Here is a 13169-nt window from a genome sequence, read left to right on the forward strand (position 1 = left end):
TAAGTAAAAATTCCCCACAATTTTATAAACAAATTTTTAAGCTATATTTATGCCAATTTTGTCACAAAAAATTAATAATTACATATATAAATAGTATGCATTATAAGGGCTAGCTATTTACTATACCCTTGATGTTATATATTTTAAAGTTTATACACAGGGTAATCTAAAATAAACAATAAATAAATATGTAAGAATATGTTAGCATATATATACATGCTTGTAGGTGTTAATAGTGTGAACTATTAAAGAGGAAAATTGGATTATTATTTTTTTAGTAAAATTTTTTTAGCTAGCTTAATTTTGCAATAATAAAATATTCCATTGATAGCGAAATTATTATGTGTGTAAATAAAAATAATGTTTTAAATTCGATGGCTTTCATATTCTTTGTATTTTTGTATTTGCATTTTTTTAAAATTCTGGACAAAATTCTTGTCCCATTTCGTTTCCTTCATTTTCCAAAAGAGAGGTTTTTTTGATATCATTAATTCTACAACTGATTTGTCATATTCATCGAGCATTTCTTTTATGAACCAGTCAGGTAAAATTTGTTCAATGTCATAATTTAATTGAAAAATAGCTTCTATAATATGTGGGAAATTTGGAAAATGGTTAGCTGTTAATTTTTTTTCCTGAACACTTTTAAATAAAGTTTTAATAATGTCTTTAAAAAATATCCAATCTGCTTTAGGCATAGAACCCACCATAGTTGTTAAAATTGTTTTTCTTACACTTGGTTGTTCATGACCAATTATTACACTAATATTAATAACATCTTGCCAAATATCTTTTTCTAAAATTGAATATATACCTTTTTGTATAATCATTAAAATTATTAACCAGTCAGAAGGATGTTCTCTAAAATCTAAATTTTGTGCTTTTATATTTTCTTTTTCAATTTTTATAGCATGTTTAATATAACCAAGAAAAGAATAATCTAATAAAGGTTTCATTGATTCGATAAAATCATTTAACCCTTTTTCATCATGTATAGCTTTTTCACAAATAAGATGAATTTTTTTTAAATGTTCTTTTTCTTCATGTTCCATAACTATTTTAATATCATCATATAAGCTCATAACAAAACTGTTAATAATTTGTAAAATTTTTTTATCATCAATATCTTGAGGTGGATATTCTTTTAATCTTATTTTCATTAAACATGCATATTCGTCACTAAGTAAAACATCTCGATAGTTATTACAAATAACACTAACCATTTCTTCATCTGCATATTTTAGTTCATTTATTAGTGTATTTAATCTTAGTTCATTTTTTTTCCATTTTTTTCTCATTTCTTTTTTCTCCTTATCATTGCTATTTATATATGTATCATATATTGTTACTTCTGATTTATTTCCAGAATCAAATAATTCTTCTTCTAAACAATTATAAAATCGTTTATTCATATCTTGGTCAACTTTATTTTCGCTACTTTCCATATTTGGTGTTAAATTCATATATTTTTCTCCATATTTTTTTTCTTTTTTATCACTGTTTTCATTACTATCATCTGTAAAATTTGAATCATCAAATGTGTGGATATCTTTTTCTGAATCCACTGGCATATACGAATTTGAAAATGAATCAATATTTTCATTGTTATACATACTAATTTTATCTGTTAAATTTTCTATTTCAATAAATCGATAATATTTTTCTCTATTTTTTTGTTCGTTAGATTTACGACTTGCTTTTTTCCAAATTAATTTTGATTCATCTTCTGTTAAATCAAAAGACATTTTCATATAATTAATATAATCTTCTAATTTTAGTGTTAATTTATTTTCTTGAGATAATTCTAAATTTTTTTTTAGTTCCAATATTGAATTTCTTCTAAATTCTATTTTTTTTTCTTCTGACCAATCTTTCATGAATTCAGGTTCTTTTGATTTATCATCACAACTAAGTTTTACTTTCGAATTCAACTGCAATTCTTTTACTATAAGTTCTTCTTCTGGACTATCTTTTCGTATTTCTTTATTGTGTGTGTAATCACAATTTTCATTTTTTTCTAGCTTGTTCATATTATTATGACCATGGTCATCACATTTTTTGCTCAATGTATTTTCTTCATTTGTGGAAATATGTTTTTTTTCTCCTGTTTCTCCTATTACATAATCATAGCTATTTTGAGGAGAATGTTCATGCATTAATTGATTTATTTTTTTAGAAGTTGGATTTAAATAAAAAACACCTTTTATATCATGTTGTAATTTTTTTATAATTTGTTCTTCACAATCTTTAATAAGATGACTTATCATATTTCCAAATTGTCCACTTATACCTGTAGCTATTTTACCTCTATGTATAAATAATTCGGTTTGATTTTTACCTGAACATAATTTTAATACCAAGCTATCTTGAGCTAGCCATTTTATATCATACCCCGAGATTAATATTTCTATATCATAGTCATTAGTATTAATAGTAGTTTTTAATTTCAGTATAGGTATACCAAATTCATTTTGATTATTAGATTTTTTATTTACCCAATTAATTAAAAAATTATATATATCATCAATTTTTGCTCCTTCAAAAATCTGACTATATAATAATTCATTTGGTTCTGTACTTTTATAACAATTAGAATCCAAATTATTTTGTTTAGATGTTAAATTGTCATATGATATGTGTAATATATTTTCTTTTTCTACTACCCCTACCCATTCATTAATACCTCTATATTTTTTTTTTAAAAATATATTTAATATACTATAATTTTGATATTTTTCTAAAAACCAAGTAGAATAATTTATATCAACAAACCCTTTTAGTTTGCCTTCTATTAAGCTTTGGGGTTTTTCTTTTATTTTTGCATAAATATAATTATCTGTTAATCTATATTGTATATCATTAGAACACACATTTGGAGATAGTCTAATTTTTATTTCTATATTGTCATCATTTTCTACCCATTCATATGAACATGTTGTTCCACATCCTCTATACAATTTAAAATCGTATAATTTTTTTTTTCTTTTTTTTTTTATTCCTAATGTATTATTTATAAAATAATTTGGATAATATCGTTTTTTTATTACATTTCCATTTCTTTGATTAATTATTATTGTATTACTTTTTCGAATCTTAATTGTTTTTATATACTTAGTACAAATTTGTATCACGATTAATATTATTATAGATAGCCATTTTCTCATTTTAATTTTTGTACTTTTAGCTAGCTGGTTTCACGTTTTTTTTTTTTTTTTTTTTTTATTTCCTTTAACTTCTTTTCGTGTGTATGATCTTCATTTATTGAAGTTTATTCATACAGAATATATATATGCATACATTGTGGTCCTCTCTTTTTGTTCATTATTTACTAAATCATGATTCCCTTCTTGTCATATCGTATGTATATATTTTTATTTTATTATTATTATTATTGCATATAATTTTAAATCGTTTATTTTGCATTTTTTTATTTTTTTTGTATTATCCTTTAAAAGTGTGAGTTTGGCCCGAATATAAATTGGTAAAAATGGCATATGCATATAACTATATATAACTATATGCATAATATAACTATATATAACTATATATAACTATATGCATATATATACATATATAAACTATATACTATATATATGACTATTTTTGTGCTCAATTCTTTTCCAATGCGCAGTATTTTATTCCCCGTTTTTAAATTCAAAAATTTGGATATGCGGGAAAGATGAACATGAGAGCAGCGGAAAAAGGGACCACAATTGATCATTTTTAATATTTTCCAAAAATTAAAAAAATTAAAAAAATTAAAAATATTAAAAATATTAAAAATTAATATTTTTTAACTGTCTCATAAGAACCATTAAAAGTTGTTTTCCTTCATATATGTCGTTCTTTTGTACATACACAAATTATAAGGGTGTAAAAAATAATATTATAATAATATGCTTAATGTTTCTTAAAACCATATATAATATATAAAATGGGGATATTTTATTAAACTCTATACATATAATATTCCAAATAACTCTCTAAAAAGACGTCTAAAAAAAGGCATTTCTTATAGCATATATACATATTGGAATTTCTACTTTTTTTTTTTTTTTTTTTTTCACTATTGTTTTGATTAGTTATCTGAAAAATATATAAACCATCAATATGGCTACCTTTTGTATTTTGTATTTGTTTTTTCTTTTAATTTCATTTAATGATAACTTTTTTAATAAAGGGAAAATAACACACAGCCCTATAAATGTATATTATAAAAATTATTCTGACCATTTGACAAATAATCAAAGAGATAAATTAATGGATATACTTTTACACAGTCCCGAAAATGAAACAAATTTTGATATGTTTAATTCTATCGATATAAAAAAAATTGAGGAAAATGAAAAAGGGCTAGACACGTTATTGAAAAAACAGAAAGAACTATCAAATAAAATAAGAAATGAGTTAAAGGGATATAATAAAAGAAGTATTTTTTTAATAACATAGAAAAGAAAACGAAAAAAATATCAATAAAATAATATGAATACAATGATAATACTTATTAAACTACATTTTTTTGATAGGTGAAAAAATGTCCATAAAATATAATCATGATACCAAAAAAATAAATTCGGATACAGAGAAAAATATGGAAAAGGAAAAAAATGTATTTGATGTCGATACTGAAATTGATGGTTACTAATTTTTAAATGCAAATATGTTTCATTTTCTATGCTCATTCATTTAGCGATCGGTTCAACATGTACATATATATATATACATACCAGTAATATGCGTATGAATATTTTTATAAAACCATAATTTTCCTTATTTTATATAGTATCTGCTAATACACTGAGCGAGCCAATAATTGTTATTAAAGTACCATGGATAAATTTATATGATCAAATTGAAGTTAGTAAATATTTTGAAACGTATTATATTAATTTTGTCTAAGTTATTTTAAATCGAACAATATTTTATTATTTATTTGTTTATATATATATATATTGTTAATGTGTTTTTATTTTACACACATACATGTATATTTTTTATACGAATTCATTTCCATAGATGGAGCATGAAATAGGAAAATTAATAGATCTAGATAATGAAGAGTTATTCTATTAATATTTGATAAAATTATTTTATGTTTCCTTTTTTTTTTTTTTGTCTATCATTTTTTATTTTAAATAAATAATTAAAGAGAAAAAAATAATAATTTTGTGACATTTGCTCGTTTGTTCATTAACCTTTTTCATTTGTTCCTGTTTTTGTATTTACCTTGGCTAAGATTTGTTAACAAATTATGAACAATTTTTTCAAAAAATAAAAGAAATACTAAAGCTGTAATAATAATGCAACAATTAATATTTTAAAATAATTTTGTATTTTTTATAAATCTATGTAAAATATAGTTTATTTTTATTGTGTATAGAATTCTTAATAGTATATAATGCTTATTTTTTTTATAAAAAAATTGTCGTCAAAATTTTAGCTATATATGAAAATTAAATAAATTTTTTAAAAAAAATTCTGAACGTTCAGAAAAGTGCATGTTATATTTATGTATATGAAATAAAATAATTTTTTTTTTTTTTTTTTTTTGTCATATTATGCATTTTATACAAAAATCAAAATTAATAAGATCTAGTAATAATAAATTTGTTGTGTGTGCTTATTCTACACTCTCGAATAAACTAAAGAACATTGTATAGAAAAAACACATTGCGCATGTTTATTATTTTGTATATTGATTGCTTTTCATTTTTCACTATAAGCATGTAGCTAGCGAAATATCTTTGGATTAAAAAAATATCATATGTATTCATAGCCATGCTGTTTGTTCTTAATTTTGAAAACGCTTAAGTGAAAATATTAAAATAACCAATGTTAACTGACTTATCAATTTGTTAATCGAAATTATAAAAAAAAAAAACGATGCACGATAGATAGAATAACAATGTTTGACGATAAAGATGATATTAGCGAAGGCCTTTCGAACAAGGATTTTGAATCCCCTAATGATAAAAATAACATTTGTGTTTTATATAAAAGAGAAAATGAAGATGATAAAATTTTAATTGAAAACATATGTGATTTATTTGAAAAAATATATAAGGATAAAACAGCATTTACAGAAATAATTAAAAAAGTAAGTTTATACTTGAACAATTTAAAAAGGGAAAATAAATATTATAATTTAATTTTTTCAAATAATAATTTGTATGGAAAATATGATACAACAAATGAGTATAATAATTTTAAAAACAATATAATAGATAAAATTAATTCAATAGATATAATTAATATATTATTGTCTTTCCCTTCATATCATAGTTATTTATACAATACATTATTATTAGTTTATAAGGAACTTAATTTGGTTGAAATAAAAAATATATACAATGTTTTATTTGAATTAACAGATTTTTTAATAGATAGATATGATATATATAATAATAATTTAAACAGTTTTGAATTATTTGATAAATTTATTTTAAATTATGAATTAAAATATATTTCTAATGTTCAAATACATGAAATATATGAATTTTTAAAAAAAAATAATGAAAATTATATAAAAATTTTACTTTCTTTGCTTGATTTTTGTCTAAATTTGATAGAAAATATTAACCATTTTTTTTGTGACGAAAATATCAACCATTTTTTTGGTGACGAAAGTGTTAAACCTGCTAGCCTTATAGACCAACTCGTAGTTGTAAAAAAGGAAATATACAACAATGTGTGCAAAGTAGAATATAGCAATAGCAATAATAATAATATTATACAAGACAATAGTAGCAACATATATTGTCAAAAAAAAGAAAATGAATTTATAGAAAGTAATGGCTTGCTTATAAATAACATTTATTATACTGAAAATGAAAAAAGTAAAGTTTACAATGATTTTTTTGAAAATTGTTTTAGTGTGGAAAAAGAAAGTTATAATAAGGGAAAAGTTGATCATATAAAAATAGAAAATAACAAAATGAATAATTGTTTTTTTATTTGTGAATATGATGATAATATTTTGCTAATGAAAAATGATATAAATGATAATATAGAGGGAAAGACAGTAAACATAAAATACAAATATTGTCACGAAATAAAACTAAAATATATTAATTTAAGAATGTTAAATAAAATAATATGTACATTATTTAAAGGATTAAAAATATCTCAACATTTAAATGAAGAAATATGTAAAAAAATATTATACGTCTTTAACAATGTGATAACAGATATAATAAAAATTTTTTATAAAAAAAATGAAAATTTATTATTTTTGGATATTTTTTTTACCAATATATTAAAAACAGTTGGGAAATTAGTTAATTTTTATAATGAACAAATAGAACAGTCTCCTAAACAAACTATGTTATTTTATAAATGTTTTAATAAAATAATAGATCAAATATCCATATTTTTACACAATAAAATATGCTTTAAAAATATATATTATGATAATAAAAATTTAAATATTTATAAAAATGTTGAAATATATTTGTACCATTTTGATGAAACATACTATATGTTATTTTATTTATTTTATGTTATTATTGAATTAGCAAATGAAATAAACAATAATATATTTTTATTTTTTATTTGTATAATTAACTATAAATGTGAAAAAGAACAAGATGATATACCATTTTTTGATTTAAAAGAAATATATTTAAACAGTGATTTTATAAACAGTTGTAAAGAAAAAATGAAAGAAAAAAATATAAATCGAATGATAACTATTTTCTTATTTTTAGAAAAAAAAATTCTTAATTTTTTTTCTTATTTTAAATTTATATTTTGTTATGTCTGGGAACAATATTCTATAACAAAATTAGAGAAAATTGAAGAGACACAATCAAAAGAAGATAAAAAAAAACAATTTAAAATTCAAAAAAATTTCGAAAATATTTTTAAAAAAATAAAATATATTTTATTAGACATGTTTATAAAATATACAAAATTATTAATAATATATAAATATTATTTTATTCCTTATATTAATAATACAAATGATGAAGTAGGAATTTTTTTTGGAGAATTTATGTTATATATGAAATCTGTAGAAAAATTAATATTTTTGATTTTTCCAAATTGTCCTAATAAAATTATAAATAAATTAGAAAAATATACAAAGTGTTTACATAAAATATGTGAAAAAAAATTATCAGGAAAAATACAAGATTTTATTAAATTTAACAAAAATATATATGAATATGATCAGGCAAAAAATAACAACAATTTGGATAAAAAAAAAATAAATAATTATGAAAAAAGTGATAACTACAAACATGAAATAGATGCAGATGCAGATGTAGATGTAGATACAGATACAGATGCAGATAATAATAACCATGAAAATAATTCTCAAATTTTACAATCAACAAAATATAAAACTCCAATGTTGTGTATAAAAAAAGACAAAAAGAAATTCGAACAAATAAATAACTATCATAGTTTATACGAAATTATTCTCTTAAATATTTTTGGAATAATTTATGCAAATATATTAGAAGAAATATATGAAAATAAATATAAATTTATTTATTTTAAAAATAGTATAATTCATGTTGAATTTTTAAAAAAATTAAAAACTGTTATGATAAATGAATTTGATAAAGATATAAATGGTTTTAACAAAATATATAATAATAAGTTTAAAGAAAAAAAAAATTATAATTATTATTTTTGCTTTCCTTATGAATTATTAACATTATTAATAAATTTCCAATTAAAACTTTTTATGAACAAGATATTAAATAATTATAAAATATGTACTATTGTTATTGAATTTATTTTTTATATTAGCTCTACAATAAACCCTTATTTTTTTAAAATATCTAAACATATATGGGAAATATTAGCAAATCATATAAATTTAAATATAGATCATATATCTTTATTATCGATAATAAATATTTTTTTTTATTTAATATTAGACAAAAAAAATATTGATATAGTAGACACATTTGAAAATATACCCAAATCTACCAGTAAGCAATATTTTTTATATTTATTTTTAAAAAATCAAACAGTTTTAAATCAAAATGGAAAAAATTATTTATTTTTTTTACAATCTATATTGAGGAATATCACATCAAAAGAACTTATAGAAATTATCATGAAAATGTTTTATAGTAAGCTTCATATTAAATTGCAATATACTTTAAATATATTATTAAGTTATTTAAACGCATATAGTAGATCTGTTATTAGGATGGAAAATGGTGGGAATGATGAACATGATGAAAATGAAATGGAGATGGAAAATGATGAGAATAAAGTAATTTCAATTTTTATATATCTTGACATAATTAATATTTTTCCTGATAGCTTTTTAGACATTTTGAATGATCTACAATTAAAAAAAGACATTTTAAATATGTTTAATTTTTTTATTTATTTAAATAATGAATTTTCTTTACTTGCAAAAAGGTATGAAATATATAAGTATGAAAAAATTTTTAAAAAAATTGTAAAAATAAATGGAAAGGGAAATTCGGACAAAAAAAATGGCGGAGAAGCGGGGGTAAAAAATGTGATGGGCGATAAAAACGTGATAGGTGATGATAATGTGATAGGCGATGAGAATGTGATGGGCGATGAGAATGTGATGGGCGATGGAAATGTTTACTATAACAATAAGCCCAAAATATATTTTCCAATATTAATATCGTCCTTAATTTCGTATTCTCTATTTTATATTTTAAAGAATTACACATTTTCTATACAAAAAAGGGTTATTATTGATTTTTACACAAATTTTTTTAGTGATAAATATTTATATACATTATGCAATAATTATATATATGTAAAAATACTAAACGAGTCGTTTATAATTTTGATATATTTAAAAAAGATAATTAAAGAAGCAAGCATAGGTAATCATAATGATGGTGAAAATAGTGAAAATAGTGAAAATAGCGAAAATAGCGAAAATAGCGAAAATAGCGACAGTGCCAATTTAAAAATATTATCACATCTTTATAAAGTCTATACAATTTTTTTTAAACAATATCCTCATATGTTTATTTTCTCTATCATATTTTTAATTAAAAATAATATCATTAATTTAACAAATGAATCGGAATTTTCTGATTTTTATAATAAAATATATAACGATTTAAAGATAGATGATAAATATTCAATTTTTTTTAAAAATTTAATTTTTTCAATATTTAATTCATTTTTTTTTGAGACCAACAAAATAAATAATCTAACTATTGTTAAAGAAAATTATTCTAATCAAAATATAAATTTAGTAATTATGACACGACAAGATTTTTTAAATTATTTTTTTCAGTCTAATCTATTTTTAGATATATCAAAAGGTCATTTAAAAAATACAATTTCAAATTTTTTTCAAAAAAATTTAAAAAAATATAATTTTTGTGATAACGATCTTTCTAATTTAGTTAATTTTCTTTTCTCAAACATTCAACTTTAAGAAAACCAATTTGGAGATACACATAATAATATCTGTGTAACATTTTTTACAAAACTCGAAAAAAATGGAACATTATTATTTACCAGTATGAATCACAAAGCAATACAAAAAGAGAGAAGACAAAAACATGAACAAGGTCATAACATATTAGTACAACATTGTATTCACTAAACATATTGCATATACATTTTTTTAGTCAAATAAAGTTCGGATAGATACAAAAAAGTTAGTATTTATTTTAAACCCCTGCAAAATATTATAAATGTTTTTTTTTTTATTATCATTTTATTTTTTTACCTAATTTTAATAATTAATACCCCAAACAAATATGTTATATTCACTAATATATTTCATAAAAAAAAAATATGTACATAATAGCTAATCTATAAAAAAAAAAATGTATGTTATTTTTAAATGATCAGATTATGTAATTATTTCTATTCATTTGTTACAATTTGTTTTGTTATTTTAAAAAATATATCATGTACAATTTGAATGGAATTTCAACTTTTACAATTTTTATATATCACTGAAAGTGAAGATTTGTGTGCATGCATATTTATAATGTACATGTGTATAATATTAACATTTTTTCATAAGCATATATATATATATATATTTTTTTTTATTTTTTTGTATTCTTATTCTTTCGTTTTTTATTGCTTAAAAGCTTTGAAAAATACAAACAATTTTTTTTTATTTAAATTATTCATTCCTCCTCAGATAAATCGAATAAATTTACAAATAAACAGATAGACAAATATTTGTGCACATGTGTATATATGCACACAGATATTTAAGCCTATATATCCTGATACTATATAGAACATATTATTTAATATTTACAATATGATATTTATATTCTTATAAATATTTTTGTTTTAAAAAAAATGTATATTTCATTGGCTTGTTTTAAGCACAGTTTTATGAATTAAAAATATAGAAGAATAAAAAATAAAAAATAAAACTATGATATTATTCTCTGTATATAGCACATAACATATATAAAATTATTTTATAGACAAACATAATAATGTGTAAGGTTATAGCTTCTTAAGACAACTTTATATATATATGTATGTATGTATATATATATATTATTTTTGTATAGCATAAATTTGCCACATTGACTAATTTGTGAAAATTTTAGTTTTTTTCAATTTCTGTCCTTATTAGTATTGCATGGTTATAATGCAACACCTTTTGTCGATATATACAACAATTTAGTGCATATTCTTTATATATATAATAAGCAAGTATAATTAAAAAAATAAATTATAGATAAATTATAGAATAAATTATAGAATAAAAATAACAAATTTTCCCACCTATATATGCACACACAAATGTGTCAAATGGGGAATATAATAGTGGATTTCGCTCGAGATTGCTGTAATAAATATTTTAAAAAAAAAATTATTTTTCAAATAAGAGTATGTGGGCCAGCACAAAGCGGAAAAACAACATTTGTAAAACATTTATTACACAATAAATTTTTGAAAGTAAAGCCAACAGAAGGTTCGTTTATTTTATCTTAGCCATACATATATATATATGTATATATTTTTATATATACCCTATTCTAAACCAATAAAATTATATAATATAAATATACTATATTTTCCATTTTTATTTTAATAGGTCTATCTGTTGAAAAGATCGACTTTGAAGAATTTACAGTTATTATATGGGATTCGAGACATGCAATAGAAGATAATGTAAATTTAAAAAAAAAAAAAAAAAAAATAAAATAATAATAATAATAATAATAAAATAACAATTTTATATGTTCTCCATTTTTGTTTGCACACAAAATTAAGATTTATTTTTTTATAATTTTTATCATATTATAATCTTGTGTGTGCAATTTACAGGAGTCTATTAATAGACTAGATATAGACGCTTTGATTTACTTTGTTGATTTGTCAGATCATGGAAGATTAAAAATTGGTAAAAAATAATAAAAATAATACACACTTAACAAAATTTCAAATAAAATTGTTATTTATCATGCGAAATCATTTATTGTTATTTTTTTTCACAGCAAAAAAAAAATTTTTTAAAGCACTACAAGATTATAATAATGTAGAGCATTTTTTAATCGTTGCCAGTAAGCATGACAAAAAGCAATGTATGTTGCTCGAACATGTCAGAGATGAATTAAAATTAGATCATATTGTCGATAGGAATTGGTATTATTTAACTAAAAATAATGACATATATAATGATGACACATATAATGATGACACATATAATGATGATATATATAATGATGATATATGTATACACATTTATCTTAAATATATTTATTTTTTTTTTTTTTTTGTTAGCCATTTAGTTGCTTGTTCATCAAAAACTGGCTATGAAATTGAGTCCAGTATGAATTGGCTTTTTAACCAACTTATGATTAAAAGGAAAAGAAATACATGTTTTGTAAAATAATGTATATATTCTTATTTTTTTTTTTTATTATTTATTTTATTCATTAATACTTTTTTTTTTTTTTTTAATGGCATCATCCCGTTATATAATACTTTCATTTTAAAAAAATATTTTACTTGGGAAAGTTGTTATATAGTTATTGCTACCTATTTGTTTTACCTTTTTAATATTAAACTTTGTGTTAAAAAAAATTAACTAATGATAGTAATATAATGGAACTGTTTATGAATTCAACAAATATGTGTGCTACACTTTTAAAGAAATTTAATAAAATACATGATTAATAATTTTGTAGGAATAAAAATGACAAGTATGATCATATTATCTAGCC

General features: G+C 20.5%; 4 protein-coding genes across 4 annotated transcripts; 3 read left to right on the forward strand and 1 right to left on the reverse strand.

Annotated features, from left to right (window-relative positions):
* Nucleotides 1-365: 365 nt before the first annotated feature.
* Nucleotides 366-3164, reverse strand: PY17X_0824400 (CS domain protein, putative; the record flags this gene model as incomplete). Its single annotated transcript, XM_720591.1, has 1 exon — nt 366-3164. The coding sequence occupies one exon, from the start codon at nt 3162-3164 to the stop codon at nt 366-368; it is 2799 nt and encodes a 932-aa protein (XP_725684.1).
* A 946-nt stretch (nt 3165-4110) lies between these two features.
* On the forward strand, nt 4111-5073 carry PY17X_0824500 (conserved Plasmodium protein, unknown function; the record flags this gene model as incomplete). Its single annotated transcript, XM_022955738.1, has 4 exons — nt 4111-4429; nt 4527-4637; nt 4784-4857; nt 5017-5073. The coding sequence occupies 4 exons, from the start codon at nt 4111-4113 to the stop codon at nt 5071-5073; spliced, it is 561 nt and encodes a 186-aa protein (XP_022811976.1).
* An 832-nt stretch (nt 5074-5905) lies between these two features.
* On the forward strand, nt 5906-10396 carry PY17X_0824600 (conserved Plasmodium protein, unknown function; the record flags this gene model as incomplete). The annotated part of the gene is made up of 1 exon (XM_720832.2): nt 5906-10396. One exon carries the CDS (start codon nt 5906-5908, stop codon nt 10394-10396), a length of 4491 nt encoding a protein of 1496 aa, XP_725925.2.
* A 1355-nt stretch (nt 10397-11751) lies between these two features.
* On the forward strand, nt 11752-12838 carry PY17X_0824700 (ADP-ribosylation factor, putative; the record flags this gene model as incomplete). Its single annotated transcript, XM_022955740.1, has 5 exons — nt 11752-11914; nt 12038-12114; nt 12271-12346; nt 12441-12588; nt 12727-12838. The coding sequence occupies 5 exons, from the start codon at nt 11752-11754 to the stop codon at nt 12836-12838; spliced, it is 576 nt and encodes a 191-aa protein (XP_022811977.1).
* Between the last annotated feature and the right edge of the window lie 331 nt (nt 12839-13169).

This window comes from Plasmodium yoelii (genome assembly GCF_900002385.2).
Source record: "Plasmodium yoelii strain 17X genome assembly, chromosome: 8".
Taxonomy (NCBI): Eukaryota; Apicomplexa; class Aconoidasida; order Haemosporida; family Plasmodiidae; genus Plasmodium; species Plasmodium yoelii.